This window comes from Cloeon dipterum, chromosome 4 (genome assembly GCF_949628265.1).
Source record: "Cloeon dipterum chromosome 4, ieCloDipt1.1, whole genome shotgun sequence".
Classification (NCBI taxonomy): Eukaryota; Metazoa; Arthropoda; class Insecta; order Ephemeroptera; family Baetidae; genus Cloeon; species Cloeon dipterum.
In genome coordinates, this window is record NC_088789.1 from 12,922,540 (window position 1) to 12,943,733 (window position 21,194).

General features: G+C 39.6%; 2 protein-coding genes across 6 annotated transcripts in view; both read right to left on the reverse strand.

Annotated features, from left to right (window-relative positions):
* LOC135942014 (EEIG family member 2) overlaps positions 1-17,805 on the reverse strand; it is a 40,426-nt gene extending 22,621 nt beyond the window's left edge. For 4 of the 5 annotated variants that reach the window (XM_065487892.1, XM_065487891.1, XM_065487890.1 and 1 more), the window contains exons 1-2: positions 17,659-17,805; positions 16,773-17,172 (exon numbers count right to left, since the gene is read on the reverse strand). In XM_065487892.1, coding sequence (XP_065343964.1) covers positions 16,773-16,933 — 161 coding nt within the window. In that variant the 5' untranslated portion in view covers positions 16,934-17,172; positions 17,659-17,805. The remainder of the gene's footprint in view (positions 1-16,772; positions 17,173-17,658) is intronic. The other variant, XM_065487889.1, reaches the window with a different exon arrangement.
* A 1,089-nt stretch (positions 17,806-18,894) lies between these two features.
* On the reverse strand, positions 18,895-20,920 carry LOC135944573 (transmembrane protein 185A). Its single transcript, XM_065491613.1, has 6 exons — positions 20,700-20,920; positions 20,394-20,570; positions 20,109-20,316; positions 19,793-20,053; positions 19,609-19,732; positions 18,895-19,555 (listed from the first exon to the last, which is right to left on the reverse strand). Exons 1-6 carry the CDS (start codon positions 20,735-20,737, stop codon positions 19,362-19,364), a joined length of 1,002 nt encoding a protein of 333 aa, XP_065347685.1. The 5' UTR covers positions 20,738-20,920; the 3' UTR covers positions 18,895-19,361.
* Between the last annotated feature and the right edge of the window lie 274 nt (positions 20,921-21,194).

Below are 21,194 nucleotides of genomic sequence, written 5' to 3' on the forward strand. Positions count from 1 at the left end.
CTATTTTCTAACTCTTGAATACGATCCAAACTACAAAGCAAGGTTAACAAATTTGCGATGCTGACGAGAGAGCTGGGCTCTTGATATCTGATTTTGGCTACGAAACTGGACCAACGGCGATGAAAAATTAATTCAGATCAACAATGATCCTCCAAACTGTTTCGCACCAGATGGCAAAAGTGCGAATCTGGCATAAATAGGATCAAAGAGTTCCTGGAACAAATTTGAGCGTGACCATGAGAAACTTCATGCCCGTTTAGCTCGTTACGATGAGTCGAGCACGCGAAAAATGCTTGAGAGCTTGATGTTAAATTATAAGGGCTACTGTCGCAGCAAAAAAACGCAGAGTGTAACGCATATTTGTCCGTGTGGAGTGAAAATTGCAGCCATTTCCTGAGGCCATTACATCCTAGCGAACGGAAAGAACATAATAAGTTCCGCAATGTTTGCTCGCCAGTCTGTGTTCTCCATTTTCTAGAAGAGAACGCTTTTCCGCCCCAACAAGTACCATGTCGCACAATAAGTCTAACAAGGTGGCCTGTGGATCTAATAATGCCGCCTTGCTTTCTTTCAGAAGCCCCACACGCAGCCATCGAAGCGAAAGCACGCACAAATGAGTCCATCCAGCACATCCAATCATCAGGCGTTTTTTCTCTACGCGTTTTTCCACGCCCGCCGCATACCCAAAGAGAAGAAATCCACGCGTTGGGAAAATTAACAAAGAGCTGCCTTTGCCTCGTGCTTTTGTTCCGCGCAGCCTGAGAAATTTCCAGCAAGCTATGGTTTTCTGCAGTTTGCTTTATAGACATTAAAGGAAACCGCCGAAGCCGCATTTCACGCGAAGCAGGACTAACAAGAATTTAATTAAAAGCGTTCCTACGCATTTCACGGAGCTATAAATCGGCAAAAATATTTATCGCTGCCAGCCACCATCTCCACAAAAATTACGCACCAAAGTAGACCTTGAGTGATGACACTATTTTACAATTTTTCCTGAGTAGTTTATAATCGTCTCATTTCCATAGTGTGAAATTTTGGGATTCACACTTTTTTAAACAACTTAAAATGCTTTTAATGATATTCTTCAGTTATTTTTCAAATTCACAAACGAAAATTCCAAGTAAACAATAAATTGATAGAGGAAGGAAAATTACTTTAACTTTGCAACTTAACTCTAGCGAAATAGCTGGAGGAAACAAGCGCAACCTCACATAATTTTCTTTTAGTGCTCTCGGATGGAATTTATATCCAGCACAGAAGCAGGTTCAATTTTATGCTCGGCGCTTTTCCAGCAAGCCTGGAGCAATTTATTCAGCCAACACGATGCTCTTCCAGCTGGCAGAGCGATGAGGGTTGTTATCACTTTGGTCATCATCAGCTTTATAGGTAAAAAGTGGAAAAATTTTGCCGAATTCCATAGCACTACCGTACTAATTGCTCCGGTCCTTATTTATCCCAAATAAGTTTAAGAAAGGCCGAAATTTGAAACAGAGATTATTAGGTTGTTTCCATAGGGACCAATGGAGGTTGTTACAAGCTCATTTCATTAAGAACTAACACAATATAGGTTTCCAGCGCGAAGTGAATTTGATAATATTTTATTATTTATAACTTCAATCTCTGCTCATAATAGAAGCTGCTCTCTAGAGCAAATAATTTCATCACATAATACGCATAATACATAAAAAGCAACATCCTCGTTTCCATTGAAAGCTATGTCACTTCCTTTGAGTTCGAAACGTCAATTACATGATGTTTAAAACCGTCACGAAGGCGTTGGTTAATAATTTTAATCTGTGATGGAGGGGAATTGTTAATTAGGAAATGATAAGGAAGCAGCTTTCACGAGCTTGAAGTAGACCGGCGTGAGATTAGAGCAGCCGCAGTTCACTAGCAATTTTGTCCCACGCAGAAATAATGTTGTTACTTCGCGATGGCCTAATCCCCAACAGCACTATCAAAGCCTCCTTGCTCGGCGGCTTCATTGTATGTTATTTGCAGTGGGATTTGCATTTAGGCAATTTGATAAGGCGGACAATCCGCAGATAAGACAAGGACGCTTGGCACAACAAATAAAGCGAAAAGCTAAATTGATGGTCTACAAATAAGTGTCTCTTATCACAGTCATTTCAACAACACATTTTTTATTATGTTGACATCTCGCGGGGGCTAACTAACCCAAATTTGTGGTTAGTGGGTCACTTTAACAGTTCAAATTTTTCGCTGTATCATGGATTCCATGTAAGATTTGGTGTTGTTTCTTGTGAGTTTGAAGAGCGTATTTTTTAATTTACAGGAAAATTGTTAGACTAGGGAACCATACATGAATATTATATAATAACTATGTAATAAAAAATATTAAGAGACTGAACTTTGGAGTACTTAAACGTTGATAAGAGCAATGCATCACAACTATGTTTCGCATTGAGAAAGGGATCTGAATCTGAAGTCAAAGCAATGCCGAAATTCTACGTAAAAAGAGCACACCCATACCAAGTGAATGTAATCGGTGCTAATTGAGCTTTGCTCCTCCCTGCCTACGTCAGATATCTGCAAACTGGCGCTTGCCCTGCGTTGCAATCAGACTAATGATTTTGTATCGAGCTGCCAGCTGTGTGACGTGAGTGCTCAAATTTTGCCCTTTGCTGCAGTAATAAAGTCGATTACGTTGCCTATACTCCTCTGTTTATCGCTTGCTGTCTACGCCGCTGATAACGGTCATGTTCGTTTAGTCACTTGAATTTCCCAGTAAATGTTGTCAAGCATTATTAATTTTCTATTTTAGTAACCGGCGCCGGAAAGTTTACGAAGCAGGTTGCTGCACAAGTTGCTGATAAAGTAAAAAATCTTTGAAAGCCTTCATATTTTAGCGCAATAGGTGTGAGTCAAAGGGAAGGTCCTGTCCGTCTTCACTGACAACGACACAATACATGAACCATGAAAAATACATTTTACTTAAATTATAAGATAAAGTAAAATATCAATCAAGATATAATGTAGAGCAAGGGAAAATGAATAATTTTATGTATGGAACGTGTCTGTCAAAACATAAATAATAAGAATCGACCTCCCGATTTGATCATGATAGATGCGGTCAGCTTGATTGGCCTGCTAAAGTTGCACAAGCGAAACCACGCTATATCCAAGGTGCAAAAGCCAAATGGGCTGTTTTGTTGCCGCTTGGGGTTTGATTTATAACCGCCACTTAGGTGCCTCGTTATGTAATGGTCTCTGCTGAACTCGTCAACAAGCTTATTAGAGCTCGCGCGTGAAGCACTCTGCCAAAGAAGCAGAAGTAGAGGAGCATGTTTGAGAACCGTGTGTGTGATCAATATGGAAATTTGATCAGCGAATGGCTGCTGGCAGGGCAGATTTGCTCGCTGGTGCTGCTCGATTTTTCGCTTGCGTCGCAAGCTTATCATAATTTAATGCAGACAGCAGCCGTTGACGAGAAATTGAATAAACATGAAATCAGCTTTTATTGGAAAAGCAACAGAGTGGATGCATTTGAATAAACGCTGCACTGATTTCAAAAGCAGTGGGATTGAGCCCATCGGTTGCAACCAGCACGCTCGTCAAACGTTGAGAAGATTAGCCTCGCTTCATTTGTCGCATCATTCCCTCTCTTTAATTGAATTAACAAGCTGCATGCAAATACTCAAGAGTCGTTTTAATCAGTTAAATTTGTGTCTGCTTTAGGAGGATTTAATTTTAATTAATAAGGGATTTGCAATATACGCAATAAACGCACTAGCACAACACGTCATCACTAACTTTGTGAGTTGCAGAATACAAATTGATGTACATATGCTGCACATTCTGGCACAGTTGCCAGTCGCTCTAAGAACCAGCCCCCAGCGGAGGCCAACAACCAGGAAAGTCCTCGAAACTGCTTCTTTCCTCGTGAGAATGTCTTTCTAGTGTGTTCCAACTACACTATAAGCAATATAATATCCAACAGGGAGCCCATGCGACCACCATGGCAACAGCTAGAAAATTTAATTATCTGCTCGTTCTCTTTTCTCTCGTCTGCTATATCCAGTGGCAATAGCGAGAGTGACGCAACACGGCGCTATTGATGCAACATACCCACATTTGTGCCTCTGTTTATTTTACCCGACCACTAAGATAATATTTACCGCCAAAGAATGCAATTGGGTCTCGTTCAGAACGTATCTGTGACGAAAGCGGGCGAAATTTACTGTAGGAAGCAGTTGACGGTGGGTCGATGAGAGTTGCTTCCGGCCTCGGCCGGCTTGTGTGCTGCTGCACAGCGTACCACACGATGAATGTTTAAATTTCGCATAAAGTTCAACCTTTCGCAGTTTGGTACCGCCGGCTTTTCGTGAAAGCAATTCATTATTCGCTCGGTTGAATGGAAGACGCTCTGAAGGGAATAGATGAAAATTTAATCACAGGCGCGTGGTTGTAGCGGCAGTCTTGCTCTTGCAATCACCGATTTTTGCTTAGTGAGAAAGGAAAGGAGTGAATTTGAAATAAAGACTGTTCAGAGAGCTCGACACAGCTACTAGGTGTATTTGAGGTGTGTGAAAAGAAAGGGGTTAAACGTTGAATCGGCAACAAAAGCTGTTGAACACTTACTCAACCATGAAACACACTGTTAATAATTCCAGCTCAGTAGCCACTCATGCGTAATTATTATTCTGACATAGTCGTGTGACCATTATGTCGGCGAGGGTTGTGAAGGGCAATGCGAGGATTGCCGTGAGAACGGGATGTGCACTAAAAAAACAGCTGATTCCGTGCACTTGCAGATGCTTGTTGAAATTGTAATTAGAGAAGCAATAGAAATTTATGAGAGATGGCGTAAGCCTGCGAAATCCGCGAATTTGCAACCTGCAAAAATGTAGCAACTTTTCACTGAATTTTAATTTTCACTTGTAAGTAAAATCAATTTTTAAAAGTACAAACTTTGTTTTGTGATGAGAAAAGGTAGCACTTTGCAGCGCGATCTTGTGTGCGAAATGGTATCATTTATTTGTGAAATGGGAAGCCAAGCCAGAAGCCACACGCAGGAAATGAAAGGTGAAACAGCAGCTGTGTGTTTCCAACGTTCATCCCTTCACTCATTACTGTAGATGAACCAAAATGTGGCTGATAAAGCCAAAAGTTGTTCAAGAAATGGTTTTTGAGAAACAATAACAACTACAATTTTTGTATTATTTTAACTGAAGGTCACCTTATTCTGGTCAAAAATTAGTGCATTATTAGCTTTGAGGATAAATGCTACACAAACGGATGTGTTCTACGACAATCTTTCAATCAGCAGCAGTTATATGCATAGTAATTAAGGGCTACGAAATCGAGAATAGTGGGCCAGCTACCAATTAAAAAGGAGACGCATTCTTCTTTCTGTTGTGACTTCTAAATGAATCTGTTGTTGCGCAGAATTAAAATCGTACAACGGCTTAGTGTGCGTCTATCCTGAGTGTCCGACAATTGGTGACGTCATTGGTGCGTGGAGTGAAAATTTTCAACGGTAGTTGCTTACAATAGACGCAACAGATTTTCTTGATCCAACGGTCGTTCAAAGAGGAAGTTAGATTATCGTTTTAATGAGATCCTCGTGAATTTCTGCCCATGATAGTTCGGGGAGGGCAGTTTAATTCGTAAAATGCATTTTCACAGTGCAAAATTTAGTGAATGGAGGATGGCCTGTCTGGGAGCATCAGACGAGATCCACCGAAGGGTAAGGGTCTGTCTTTGAAGTCAATACTCTGGCCTTGTTTTCCTTGCCTCTGTGAAATTCGGTCCGCTTTTTTTATAGCGTGTCTGAAAAAACAGACTTGAAGCTTCAATCAATGTGTTATCAGCAAGCTCAGCGCTCTCCGTGGAGCTAAAGGAAGTGTGCACTCTGGGAAACAGAAATTCATATACGTAAGGTTGAAAACTGCCTCAATATGTCTCGATAAGTAAAATATTACTATACCACCAACGCTATTTGAATTTGCTAGGCAAACAGAGGTCAATTTGGAATTAATGTTTGCACAGCTGTGTGCTGAGCGTGGAAAAGATAACAATTTCAGCGATAAAACATCTTCCCGCTAAGGGAAAAGCTGACAGCAAAGTTCAAGAGGGCTCGAGTGGAGTTAGCACACGTCTATTGAGCACACCGCGTGCATCTCAATGTCCCTGTCGCAGGGGGCCGGGCCAGCAGGCTGCTCTGCAGCATCTAGAGCAGCTATAGACACGTGGCCGCAAAGACAATCGGCAATAATAAACGATAATGAAAGTAAATATTGAATAACCGATTTGGCACTGAATGAGCAATGAGGGAGATAATTTAGCATGGTTGCTATTCGGTATGCCGTCACATCAATAAACGTATCTTTTATGTCATCTGCCAACAGCTAGGTGGGTGCTGCTGGGTGTGAGGTCGTACATTGGGCCAAGGTCTTTCAACGTTATTCATTTTAAATATTCAAGAAGGTAGAGTGGAAAAACGGTCTTTTGCTGGTGGCGCTCAATTGGGGACACATGTACCGATGCACCATATTGATTTTTAAATAGTCGAGTAAACTTGGCATTGGGAACCATATATATTTATATGAAAATTCAAGAAATGGTTCACATTGTTTCCATTACGCTTGTTTACAGACTACTCAAAAGATTGAAGTTTAAATATTAAATAATATCAATAAATAAATATTCCGATTCCGATAAAACATCCGTATTTGCTTTCAATTCTGAATGCATACCTACGTGGCATGATGAAAATAAGCGAATTGCGATACTGTTGGATGCTATTGAAAGACGATTCTCGTCACCTATGGGGGTGTAGAATTTCGCCGAAGAAGAGCCGAAATGGAATGGCTATGTAAGCGAAATGCTGCTTCAATTTGCCCATATAGATGGAGAATTACAGAACGACGAGCGAGTACATTTTGGTTTCCACGCACGTATGCACCACTCAACGCAATTTCGGTGGGCAAAAAATCCACTTATTGGCTGTCACTCGAGCGCTCATTTGTTTTTCAAATGCATTGCATACAAAGAAAGAGCAGTAGTTCCTTTCTCTCGTTAGCGATCAGCAAACCAAGGCACAACAATTTTGCGAAATGGCCAGTAGTCTCTCTAATCAATAGCTAATTTTGATCTGGGCCTGTTGTCGAATGTCGCCAATGTTGAGTATAAAGAGACCCTTTAGACTAAACCGGTGTCTGCCAGCGACGATTTATTCGCATGCGTTTGTGTGTCGTCCTTGATGGGCTGATGCGTGCCAGAAAGCACTAAATTAATTTAGCCGGCTGGCATCTCGTGCGACAACCCAGAATTAGCCAGGCATGAACACCAGCCCATTTTTACATTGCAAAGCTCGCGTAAATCAACTGGAACGACCTTGCTTACATCACCGAGCGAGTTCACCTGCGCGCTGATTAAATGCACCAGACACGATATTAATTAATTACCGCTGAGCTGTCGGTCAGTCGATGCGAAATCAGCTCTGCCACGAAAGGAATCCGCAATTAGGTCGTGCGATTGCTGCGCTTACAATTCGACTAGAATAATTTGCAGTTGCAGTTGTTTCAATTGTGAGACCATGTGTGATGCTGCTTATGCTTGTTCCATTAATTTATTTGGTTTATTCGCACATCGTTAAAAAGCTAACTGTCATCGCAGATTGTAGGCGATGATCATGAGGATTATTATTATTGAACAATAAATAAGGATTGAACAATAAAATTGATATCCCACTCAAAAAATATCCTTGGGGAAACTCAGATCTTGCATGGCCTTGAAATTTGAATGACGTACTTTCACCTTCAAGATAAAATTGAAATATAATTGAGTTGGAATTTTAGTGATATAAACACATTGGAATTGGACTCTTCGCGTACAAGTATGTACTCTCCGTCCAAACTAATTTCACGTACTGATCATGTTGACAAAAGTTGAAGCCAAAGTCAGAAACCGCAAATTCAACTAGCTTGGAATTTTATGTTGGACAAAAATGGATAATTTATGCATCGCAACCTAAAGCAAGACGCTCGACTCGAGACCGGCATATTCCAGTAACCTTCCTAATCACAAATTCAAATGTCACGACCAGCATGGTGCATCGCTTGGGGCAACATTGGCGTCAAGATTTTCAGCATAAATTAAAAAAGAGCACGATCTAATCTAAAATGAGCACACACATGCATTTCACACGCAGGACCGCAAATTTTATTAATATATTTGCACTGTGCGCTGACGTGCACGTAATTGCAAAATATTTAATTAGCGAAAAAGCCCACAGCAATCTATGAGAGTCACCAAGCCCAACATGGCCGCCGCCACGAATTAATGTTTGGCTACTTGCTGGAATTAATTTATTTTGAAATGTGGCGAAACGCGCGCGTCAACGATTAACGACGTGAGATTGAGCACGGACCGCGAACACTCATTTACCCAACTGGAACTCGCTATTTGCCGAGCGCTCGCGCTCACGACGCTAATGGCAACCCTTTGGATTTCTAGGAATAAATAAATTGTGCAGAGCGAACTTGGCGTTGTAATTAAGTGGGCTAATGAAGTGCTTGTTGTGGACGGATATTGATCTCGGTGCAGAGCGTCTTTTGCGTCGATACGGTGCTCAAGGAATCGGAGGGCTTTTATGTGTTAAGCGTTAAGTGTGAGCTTCACTAAGAATCGCAGGATATCAACTATCGCATATTTCCACAAAGAGCTTCTTTCACACATATATTAATGACTGCTCAAATTTTTAGTGGTCACAATTTTTACCTCAATTTTTGATTCCTCTCCTATTTGTGCAAAAGAAATGTTACTATAGGTTAGCAGCCAAAGATTATAGTCAAAAGTATAATTACAAGACTTTCTTTAACACAAAAAGTAGAATAAAACACTATTTCCTGCCATTTTTAAGTTCCGTGAAGCCTCTATGAATTCTTCCTTAACTTGTAATCAGCCTCTTCATCTTTTTGTTGAATGGCAACAACACAGGAGTTTATACAGCGAACAATAAAAGTAAGTTCCTCACGAGTGACGATAGTGAAAATTAGTGTGCTGCTGCAGTTCTGTATTTGAGCAGTGGCAGAGCAAACAGACGCGTATGTTTGGTGACAGATTCCGGCTCTTCGTCTGATGTCAAAAGCGGCCTTGGCTCTAGGAAAGGTGGCGAGCATGAAATTTTTTCAGAGCAGCCGCGCTCGTTTCAGAAGCGTTTCGTAATTAACTGACGACGAGGACACGCCCAAAACGAGGCTCAAAGGCGAATTCGCCTTTTGTACGCACCAAGCGGCTCTTTTCTCTTAGCTGTCAAAAAGGGAAATGCGAGACGTTGCTTGCACGTGGCTTGTCTAAATGAACTTCGCGACAAGATGAAACCCGAATCTTTTATTTGTCGTTCAATGCGGACGGCAAATTAAACGTCGGCACCGTTCCTATCTCCAAGGAACACTTCTTGTAATGTAATTAATGAAAATGAAACCTTTGATGTGAGGAGCGAACCAAATAATTGAATCAGATTATTAATAAAATAATAATTTTCATTTTATTATTTATGAGTTATGACCAACGTTTGTCACACCGTATTGTTTCAACGGTTTTGAAAGATATCACTTATATAACAATAAGCTTTTAATCACTGGGAAATTGTTTGGGTTCATAGATTGAATAGAGCAGAAATTATTTCTTAGATATACCAAGTAGCTCATTTCTGTGAAAACAGTCTGTTCGATGTGTACTGCAGAAAGTACTTGGTTAAATCGTTCGATTTTTGCAGTATATTATTTGTAAGGCAACTGTATACTGCTACAGAAATTAAATTTTCCCACATTAATGTTCACAAAAGAATACCAGGTTCATTAAAGCTCTTCTTAATCCGATAAAAATCGTCGACCAAATCTAACGGTAGCTGAACGTTTTTTCCCTCATTGCCAATTCGTTTGTGCTCTGCATAATAGTGTTTTACACTCACTCATTGTCAGCGGGAGGTTAAGCAAACAGAGGAAACTGGAGCAACACATTTCGAACAAAGACGGAACTCTTCCTGCGTACATATTTTTCTTATCAGCTGTTTGTGGGTGCCGGTGTTGTTGCTTGTGGTATTATTAGCCAAGAAAGCAAGCCATTCAAGAAAAGTGTCTTTAAGGCTCGTGAGTCTCTCTAATGCGTGTTGCGAATCGATCTCTTTGTGTTGGAAATTTTCGTGAACACGCACGCATAACGAGCTTGGGAAAAAGGTCAAACTTTCTTCGCGAATTTTAATGTGTCTCCAAATTGGCTTCCTGTGCCATAGTGAGTTGGTTCTTAGATTGTGCCGTTACTTTTCTGATCGAGATGACCTTGCCAAGCGCCGAAAATCTGAATCCCTCCGGCAATCGTGCGTTTCCCTGGTGAGAAAATTCACAAACAAATTCAGGGATGTCCTCGCATGCATTATTTGTACGGCTAGAGAGCCACTTTATTCAATCCAGAAAAGGAACAATAAGCTAATATATATTGTGTTGTGCCTGCGATAACTTTTCGCACTCAAGCATTGTTTTCCTTTCAATCATCATGTTTGTATTCAGTAATCATATCCGCGTGCATCATCAATGCCTGTTTCAAGTTTTTAAAAACCCTAACGTATTTTAAATGCTTCAATAGGTTTCTTCTTTTTGTAGAACGTTAGAACATCCAAATTCTACTGGATCTCCAAAATTCCTCTTTCTAATTAGATAGAAATTTTTACTAAAATGGGTATTGAGGGAAAGCACAAATGACTTGTTGTTTTCATTTTTATCGCCGCACTGCGCAAGCACCCTGAAATTGCACCGACAGTTGTTGTTTTAACTTTCAATTTTACTGCTGCTATCTACTTGAACAATTTAACGCGCTTTTCGATCTTATTAAGGCCGTCCCAAGCATTAAACAAACTCGTTAAAACCAATTTTCTGGGTTATGTAAATCGAGAGTGTATCACTGCTAACAGCCTTGCTTGGATTGCGCAATTTATAATCGGTGCAGTAGTTGCGCACAGCATCATGTATTAAACTGGTTTGCAAATATTACGCCTGCTACATCACCATGATGCTTGCTGAAGTGAAAGTTACTTTTTTCGCCGAGCTAAAACCCAGACCTAAATCGAGTAGCGTGCGCTCCACTTGTTGTAACAGGGGCGACAGGGCAGCCGACTGATATTCAAAAAACTGTTCAATGAATAGCAGAAAACGCGTCTCGCACCACTTCAGATGCGGAGCGTGAAGCTCTATTTTTACACTACTGACCATTCAAGTTGCTAGAAAATAATGTTGAAAAATTGGGCAGTCGACTTGAATCACTCGCCAACTAAGATCTTTATTAACTGTCCCGTGCTGATTTAACTTAACAAGTTAGCAATAAAGCATTCTAACATAATATTTATTATTTTTATCCAAGTGAGGTAGAATTAAATTTGCCTTGATTCTTAAAATTTTCTTAAATTATTAGAAGGCATATTTTATGTGTAAATTGCATAGTATTGATAGGCACTGTGCAAAAAATAGCAACATATCGCCAAAAACGGTGTTACTGTAATTTCAATGGACGCTTCACAAACCGAGCCATATATAGAGGAAAGCCAGCAGCCGCGGTGGTCCAATAATCTCTCATTGTCAGCGCATGCATATTGTGATATCTCGCTAGGTGACTTGAGGTCCTTGACAAGTTAACTTAAAATTTTGGATCATTATATCTTACACGTAACGCTCAAATACAGCATATTTTCATAATTTTAAGTGCATTATAGTTACAAGTGCTCAAAGATTCAAATTATTTGCCAAGGCTGTCTAACAGCAATTATTTCCTGTGTGTTTAGTCCAATTCAGGATTTAACTCCGTTAGACTGCGTCCTCTTCATCACCAATAGAAGAAAAAAGAGACCGTCTTTAACTTCATTGCCCACCCCGGCTGTTCAAGTTTGATGTGGGCCAAAAAATTGACACTACTGCGGACAACAATTCTATATATTATGTGATCATCATGTTCAGCATGAGTTTTTAGGAAAGTGCTTAAAACGAGTAACGAATACGACTTTTAAAAAAGTTCCAGCCGGCAGTTTCACAATAAAATTTTAAGACTAGTATATTAGGTGAAGAGTGCATGGAAAAAACGGGCAACGCTAAAATATTAATGTTTGTGCTCTGCGCAGGCAAAAGGCGGCTTGGTTACTGCACCATACATTACTTAGTCGCGAATTTAAGCGAGCGGCGTGCCATTACGCACAGCTGTGCAAACACGATACATACTCTGCTTTGTGTGTGCAGCAAGCACGCAACACCAGTTTTTCGCAATACGACTGAGATAATTATGTACTTTAAAATTGAAAAGAAACAACGAAAATATGAGTACCGTGATTGTGTTTAAACGGTTTAAACTGCTACACAGTGCAAATTGTACTAGTCTCATATGAACATATGTATTTCATTACTGAGAACATAAAGGAAGCAACTTTCAAACATTTTGTGTAGCTTCATGGCACTAAACTGACCTCTTGAGTTTCAACTTTCAATCATCAAATTCCCCTAAGCAAATTGGCGCATCCAGAACAAAGTTAACCACACTACACCATGTCTACTTCACACTTAAGTGAATGCCCACTTGTTTAGATAATTACAGTAATTGCTGTACGTTCCTAATATAGCAGTCTCGGAATAATTTCTCCCGCTATCGGTCACCGGCCCGATGATTTCTAGTGCAGGTAATTGACGTTTCCCATTTAATAATTGCATTATGCATCGGTGGCTAATTTCACTTAAGGTCGTCATTCTAACAGCATGCGATCAAAGCAAATCAATGACTGGATAGTGTCAGTCTTCATTAATATTCGCAAGACCAGCTTCCTGCTTCCTCTGCTCGATTGGTTCTATACATTTGAACGTCACTTTTCACCCTGCGAATGGAAAGGGAATAAAATTGTAATATCCTCATATCCTCATTGTCATCCATGAACTTTCGAGTGCTGCAAACAGACACACTCTATTTGAGTGTGAAGCAGTGTGTGCACACTGGCACGTGCATGCTTTTAGCTGCATGGTCAGCTGTCGCTGTTTCGTCTATTATTCACTCAACGGTAAAACACTAGATGACTAGATTTACGAAAAAATGCAACAAACGACCTTAGCTTATTAATATAGAATTGAATATTCGCTTCAAGGATGAAATCTTTCGCACTCATTCCATGCACTAATTTTATAATGTATAAATTTCATATAACCAACAAACTGTAATTTTTGTGTTAAAAGATTTGCAGAAAACAAAGCCATCTTCGTAAATTTAAAAAGCTTCAAAACAAAATTTCATCCAGATTTTATGAAAACATCGCCAAAAGTAAGAATTAAATCATACTAGCCCATAGCATTTTTCCCTTCGAGTGGGCAGCTTTGGGAGTTAGACCGTTTTCCAATCCAAGTGGAGCAGTTGCATGCAGCGGTATGTGTGCCTACACAAAACGACCATTATGTGCGCAGCGTTCCAAATTTAAAAGTCAAGTTACTTCAGCCAGCAGCAGGCAAATGTGTTTTAAAACTCCACTCGCAATGCGATAATGACCCTCTCGGTCGTGTTTAGACGCGTACGCTGTAATGTGTTGTATTTTTATCATTGCTTCTACTGGAGCACCAACACCGAGGACGTGCTTACTCAAAATAGCGGTAGTGGCCGAATTTTTCGTTAATCTCACAGTCGAGTGCATCCTTTGCGATGACCATCCTGCTTATAATCCTCGTAGCTGTTTAAACGGAATATTTAATTGCCTCTTTGTTAATTTTCCACGCTTTGCAGTCCATGATTATCTAATTTAAACTCCATAGAGACCACGGTAGAGACGCTAGTGGTGTAGAAATTTGTTCCCCAGTTATTGCATGAAGTGCTAATTAACAGTAGCATGAAGTGCATCACTATCAAAATCAAGGATATATAAACTATCTCTTTTTTAATTAACCCAGTTTTTTAAGCACAAGGGGTATAAGCTGTCGCGATTATGGTTGTTCGCGTCTAATCTATTGCCATTTTGGAATCAAATGTCAAATATAATACAAACGATGAAATTTTACCATTGCAGATGCCAGCAGCCGCGCCGCGCTAGCCGTTAAATTTTAGATCATGTTGTCACCCGCCAGCGGTCGTGACTTTAGCTAACGTGTGATGCCGGCTGGCTAGGATAAAAAATTGAAATTTAAAAATCGAAAGAATGACATTTTTGGACCTCTGTTATGAAAAATTTCTCTTTATTTGAGTAAGCTGTAATAGGGTGGCACAAACAACGCCTTGAAATCGATTAGAGGCGCGGGAATAAGCAGAGCGTGCGTCCAACCACCCACCCGGCAGGTCGACCCCAGTTGCGAGACGCCTCTTAACCCTCCAGCGTGTGCTCAAAGTAATGGATTTCAGACAGACACAGCCAGCGCAGCACCCACATCAAAGCGATCGGGAAGGCATAAATTCGAGAGCCGTGCGATAAGCGGCCGCAAACGGCTTTTGCAATGATATACATTTGCAGACCTTTTGTATAGCTGAGACAATGTGTTGGCTGAACACACGCACGAGGCTGCAAAACCGTTACTCATGGACCAAACACAGAGCGGAGGCCGACGGAAAAGTGGACCAAGCGCTCTGCCAGATAAATAAATGGAGAAGCGTTTGTTTACTCGTACGAATTCCGAAAATCAAATCAAACCAATAGCGATTTGAATGCGTGGAATTTTCCTTGCAAATGCGAATGAGGACTCGATTGTATAATTAATTATTTCTGCTTATCTGCTGTGAGCCTTATGGCACGGCTTTAGTTTTCCTCGCGGTGCTCAGGCAAAATAAATAACATATTATAACAGCTTGGAGACAAAGCAAGGACGGCCGTTCTTTTCAGCCCACGAGGCTGGCGACATTGAGAAAAACGGGGCAATAATTATCAGAGGCGATCGGTGAGGATGTGATACCAACGGCAAAGTGTTTATTTTGTTCTTCTTATGCGGTTATTTGCAACGCGTAAACAATGTCCAGTATGAACAACGCAGCTGAGAAGCGCGTACGTGCGTCATATATGCACGCCAATCACTGATTAATGAATACGAAAATCAATTGCCAATATTTTGAAAGGTTGCGAATATTTCCAGCGTAGGTTTAAAATGTGTAAAATGTGTAAAATGTGCACTTCTTCCGGTTTAAAAGATAAACTAAAAAATTATTTCATCGTCATGAAAATGCTTTGCATCGCATATCGATCAAGAAAAATAGTAATGAAACTTTGAAAAAACTTCACCTGGCTGCGCATCTTGCCATTATTATTATTTTGCTGATAGCAACTGCACAAGAAAAGGGCAGCAGCTCAGGCTCATTAACTCGATGGAGGAAAAACACGCTACTGTGAATGGCCTTTTATGCGCTTTTCGCCTTTTTAATCCACCTTCATGAATACTGCTGCGATTATATGGAGTCTGCGTCGCATATTTAAGGTCAACCTCTCTCTCTCTGCGAGGGGCGACAAATTAATTGCGAGCTGAGGACAAATTAAACTGACATTTCGAACGGCAATGCTGACCGGCTGCCATTCACTGACCCGACATAGAGTCGGTACACTATTACCACGGTTCTTTATCAGGGTACAAAAATAATTAAGGTAATGGAAATTTAAATTTTGCATGGCTGACCTGAGCGGCCTAGTTAAACCAACAAAAAATATTTTCGGATTGTGGGAAACCTACGCGGGTCGTTCGACACAACTTTCAGAATAACGCTCAGTTTCACTTTGATTGCCAACGACGTTGCACTCGTACAAAATGGTATACATTTGAAGCAAAAATCACACCTTACGACGCACGTGAAGAGTGAATTGCACTCCAGGGGTCACCATTTTAAAAATCAGTGAAAGCTTCGCGCAAATTTCCCACAGAAACTTTAAATGTGAGAACGCCATAGCTTTTGATAAAAAATGGATCTAAGTTTGCAATTAATTATTGCGGCTGCAGCTGTATGGCAACAGGAAAAACAATTTTCTCTGCTATGTATAAAAACCGCTTGTGGAACTTATTATGACTCTTGAGCACTGTTGGGCAGTTATGAGTTTCATTGTTATTCTAGCTGTCGACATTTCTCTGACGTATTTAAATTATTAAATATCACTAAATAAGCCCAGCATTAAATTTATTAATCGATAATATCAGCTTTTGTTTCCTCAAATGTATATTTCGGTCTACTCAATCAATATAAAATGTGGTAGCAAGCTCCTGCAAAATCAACAAATCTGAACAGCATGACTCTTCAACGGTGAAGATGATTTTATTTTACTCATCGCCTCTTCTCGCGTCGGTGGTTTATTACAACGGCTAAACAAACGCCCGAAGGAAGTGAAACTGCGGAGAAGAAATAAAAAGGAAAAGCAGGTGGCGAAAGGCTGCAACCAATGCCCACCATTTCAATGCAAATGTCAACAGGAGAAATTCGGAATAGTTAATGGCAGCAGTACATACAACTTTGCAATGTGCGAATTCTAATTGCAAGCCACAAGAGAGCGAAGTCTGTTTGCGCACTTAAAAGCTTTCTTTGGCAGATGTTATACGAGGCAAGCGCGATTCAATTTCATTAGGCCCACTTCTACCATTCATCCACTAACGTACCATAAATTTAGCTCATCCAAGTAAAAGGAAAAGTTTGATTTCACGTAAGACTACCCGAATATTTTTAACTTATTAGCAATCTATTTTACTTTGGTATCATATTTGCTAAACCTTTTTAACGCGAATGAAAAGATATTTTATAAACTATGTATTTCGTTTATTAGTTTTTAGACTCACCGGCTTGAAGTTTCCCGGAAGCTGCCGCCGTCCAGGAGCCGCACTTTAGCGAAGAGGACTGCGTTGACGAATGGCACAGCAGTCAATTCGTCTAGTCTTAGTGACACTTGGAACTTGTATTTCTTTTTCTTCATCATAAATGTCATCATTGCAATGTTCATGGGCAAATCGTCCAAAATTCGCACTCGTTTAAACAGTTCAAAGTACTTGCTGTACTAATATAAAATTATATCACATTCCTTTCTCAAAACAATCATGACGGCTGGATTACAAATTGGTGGCGCGAGTCTTTCAACAATCAATGTTGAGTGAAAAATCTTCGAAAATTTTCGTAATTCGCGTAGAGGTCGCCTTCTCTATTCCTGAGTCCATGATGTGTCTCGCAATATCATCTTCAACCCTGAAAAATTAAAATAATAAAATTTTAGAAAAATTGCAGCACCATCAAAGGAAGTTTTAAATATGATATTTATCATACAAAATATAACAAATAATTAGAGACAAAAGCAAATTAATCGCCTCGACCATTGTAAACACTGTGGTTTCTTATTTTTGCTGTGGGAAGCGAAGAAAAACGAAAAAATAAATTGGCAGAATCCCATCGCTTCCTGTCAAACACCAACGTACGCATTAATCAAAAAGTGAGTGATCCTGATCCTTGTGGCAAATTTCACCATTAAATTATCCAGTAAACGGGATATTTCATGAGCTCAACAACGCTAGTAATGTGAGTCACAAAAAAATTGCGACTGACGAGAACAAAACAAACAATTGGGGGCGTCAAAAGGGAGCAAAAAGTTTCAACTATGATAAGGTGGCGAGAATAAAAAACAAACCCTCAGGCTAAACGAACATTCGTGAATATCTATAACGCAAATTTTCACACCTACGGAGCTGTTGTGGACGGTTCACTTCAGTTTCCAAGTCATTTAAGCTTCACCACCACTGCACGAACCGAACAAAACTGAGGAAAACGATTGACTGAGGTAGTTGCACTGCTCCCTGCACATTCTTTGACGACTGTCCGACACGATCCGAATGAGGTGTGTCACGTCTGCCAACCAAAATCAATTTTTTCTCCTTTATTATCTCACTATGTATAAATTTAAAATTTCTAAATAAAGTGTAATTAGTTGTTTCAATCTTAAAATTATGCTTTTATTTCTATGTTTTGAACTGGTTCCCAACAATAGGGCTTAAATTTAATAACCAAAAGTTCAAAAAATCTCCTGGGTTGGCACTTAGACATGGAAACATTATTATTCCTGTAAGCTTTACAGTTCGCCGTTAGCTAGAGCCATCTGTTGCGGTAAACTTGTACTATGCAATTTCGTAACTAAGGACGACGGGGACGACGTCCTTATTCGTAAAGTCAGGCTGGTCTTCACTTTTGAGAACACCAAAAGTGTAAAGTTTAGAGTATATGAAGTTTTAGGAGGGAGAGAAAAGGTATTAGGGCCCACATCATTTAACAAAAAATATCCAGGAAAATTATTTTTAGTAGTTAACATGCATAATTTTAACTAAATCAAATTATAAATAATATCATAACGCGAAAGAATATTTTCAATATAAAAAATATTATGAATAATTGAATCTATTTCTTTCTTTCTTTCTTAATATCTTGGGATTTTACTTAATTTTTAATAAGCTTCTACTTTATTCAGGATTACGGAGAACTTTCAGGCAAGAGTTGGTAAAAAATTAATAAGAGTCCAATTTTTCTTCAATGCAGATTTATTTGAAGTGGGAGGAAATGAAAAGTAATTATTACAAATGAACAATTATCAATTAAACACCCATGAACAGCACAGTTCAATTGGTTTTATAAAGCTAAAAAGCATGATTTAATAAATTTTAAATTGGGAGAAATTTGAGTTTACAAAGCTAATAAGTTCATTATGTAAGTTGTACAAAATATATAAAGCAAACCAATTTTAGTCGCTCGTGTGCTTCCAGCAAAATATTTTTAGCATTATATTGTCAGCTCTGTTTGAGCTACCCTGAAGCAGAGTCGGCAAAGATAATTATCATAATAAATTCGCACTTGTGCAATACACACCCATGAGATTTAACAAGTAACCCATAGAATGCAATGAACAAATCTTAATTTTACACAACATTGAACGTTTTAATTGTTTTATTTTACAATGATCAGAATATCGATAATAAAATGTTGTGCCGGCGATTGATTCAGAAAATATAAATTTCTCCTACCCTTAATATCTGTAAAAATACTGTCCACTGGTAGAGTCGCAACACAAGTAATGCTTGTACGCACATATTTGACAAATATTTGCTCAAAGGAATTATTTACACAGCAATAGTTTGAAATATTATTTGTCAATTGCGTCTAAATGACTGAAACCTCAGTAGATACTTTTAGAGTGACCAAATTATCTGTTATAGTTCACTATAAAATAACGTTAAATCATTACAAGCTTAACAGTAATATAAAGCACTTTTTGATGAAACAGTGGCCTCTTCCAGGAAAGGCAAATAAATAATTTTCAGCAGTCTTTTCTCATTTTCAATTTCTGTAGTTAAGTTATTGATACGGAGTGTCCGGTTTACCTCAAAAATCTAAGATCAATCTGGAGTTTCAATTGAAATCACAGGCATCACGGGCTTTAATTCAGATCTTCTGGAGAGGCCTAACCTGTCTGAAGGTCCCTCCTTAATAGGCGACGATCTTGAACTGTACGCGATGTTGCCATATTCTTGGAGCACCGGGCACACACCAAGCAAAAATTGGCAGAAGTCTTTTCTAATTCCAAACCACCCTGTTAACTCAAATAGTGTTAAATTAAATTTGGATGACATGAGATAAACCTACATTTGTTAGCCCCTTTAGCACCAAATGACATCAACATGAGGGTAGAAAATGAGACAAACAAAGGTGACGCCACCGTCACATAGGGTGCATCTATTTCACCGTCTAACTTATTGGCTAAAACCACCTGTAATGGACCACAATTAAACTTGCAAATACACATCATATATTATATTGAAATGTTAACCTGGAAGACAAGCAGTGGAATGACCAAACAGGTGTACCCTAATGCCGAGTGGAAGGCTGCTTTTCGCTGTGCATGGCTTGCTTCTGGTGCACGGAGAAGGATAGCAGCAAAAATCAAGGCATACAAGACACCAACAAGGGCAATGCACAACAACACCCACTGGGGAACAAAAACAACTTCCCACCTCCACTGGACCAGGTTGTCTAATCTAAGTGCTATGAATACAAATTGAAGAATGTTCACAGCGCAGAACAATTCCAGCTGAAGAAAATACCTTTTAGAAAGAGCAGGTCAGAATTAAATCAATTTGTGTTACCTCAAAAGCCCTGTCGTGCTTTACCGCCCACACGCAAACGGCGATTGACGCAATTGAAATAAACAGCAGAGGAATAAAAACTAGAATCCAAAGGTGTCTCCCTGATTCGAGCTTGTCACAAGCTAGCAGCTCAAACATTAGCAGAATCAGGTGAAGAGCCAAACTTATCAGCATCGCTTTGTAATGGACATAAGCTTCACCCTCCATTCTGTGACAACAAAATTAAGTGGGTTAAATGCGCGACATTACAAATAATGCATAGATGAATAAATTGATTTCTCATACCTGTAATGTGGGTGTCTCCACCAAACATAGCTTCCCACAAGGGCACCGCTAATGGCCATGAATTTCCAAAACCATATCGGGCTGAAGACAGTCCAGTAGCTCCATGTGATTGTGTTGTCCAGGCGAAGGGATAGAAATATTGAAAACAGGAGCAGGCAGCCATGTACGATGAATTTGCTGCGACACAGACATGGATTTATTTTTGACTGATGAAAGTGACAAATGCGATTATCTTTGAATGGCTTATATTTGACACACGTCCACGCGTTTGCATTGACAACAAACTTTTGTTTGTGCGGTGCTCACCTAGGATTGAAATCTTGAAAAATACCCTGCAAATTCATAATTGCTACACGTTTTCAACGCGTCCTAAATAAAACCATTGAACGGATACACTGAAGCAAGAAGGTTTTCCCGAATCAACATGATTTGTAAAAATTATAGCTTGAAATGTTTGTGCCGTTTGTGCGAGACTTCAAAATCTCACAGATGTTTATCACCTGCATGCGCCATCTTGAAATATTTAAATGTCTTGCGGGAGATATACATTAGGCCAATGAGGATAGACCATTACATCAGCCAGCCAATGAGTGTTGAGGGTAGTTGATGTTAAGGTATTACACTCAACTTGGGGTTTTTTAATTTTGCCAACGCAGTCAATGGGCGCCAGGAGGAAGATTTAAAAAATCGACAGAACTTAAACAGTCCTAGTTTTTTTCCAGCGCTATATTCCTGTTAAATAATTATTATTAATTATAATTTCACAATCAGTGTAATAATAGAGCTAACTTTTGAAATACA

Excerpts from the sequence above, each read along its gene's own strand:
- LOC135944573 (XM_065491613.1), bottom strand. The coding sequence starts at position 20,737 with ATGAATTTGCAGGGTATTTTTCAAGATTTCAATCCTAG. Across the intron at positions 20,317-20,393 it reads TGGAGACACCCACATTACAG|AATGGAGGGTGAAGCTTATG; the intron begins GTATGAGAAATC and ends TTGTTGTCACAG. Across the intron at positions 19,733-19,792 it reads TTCCACTGCTTGTCTTCCAG|GTGGTTTTAGCCAATAAGTT; the intron begins GTTAACATTTCA and ends GGTCCATTACAG.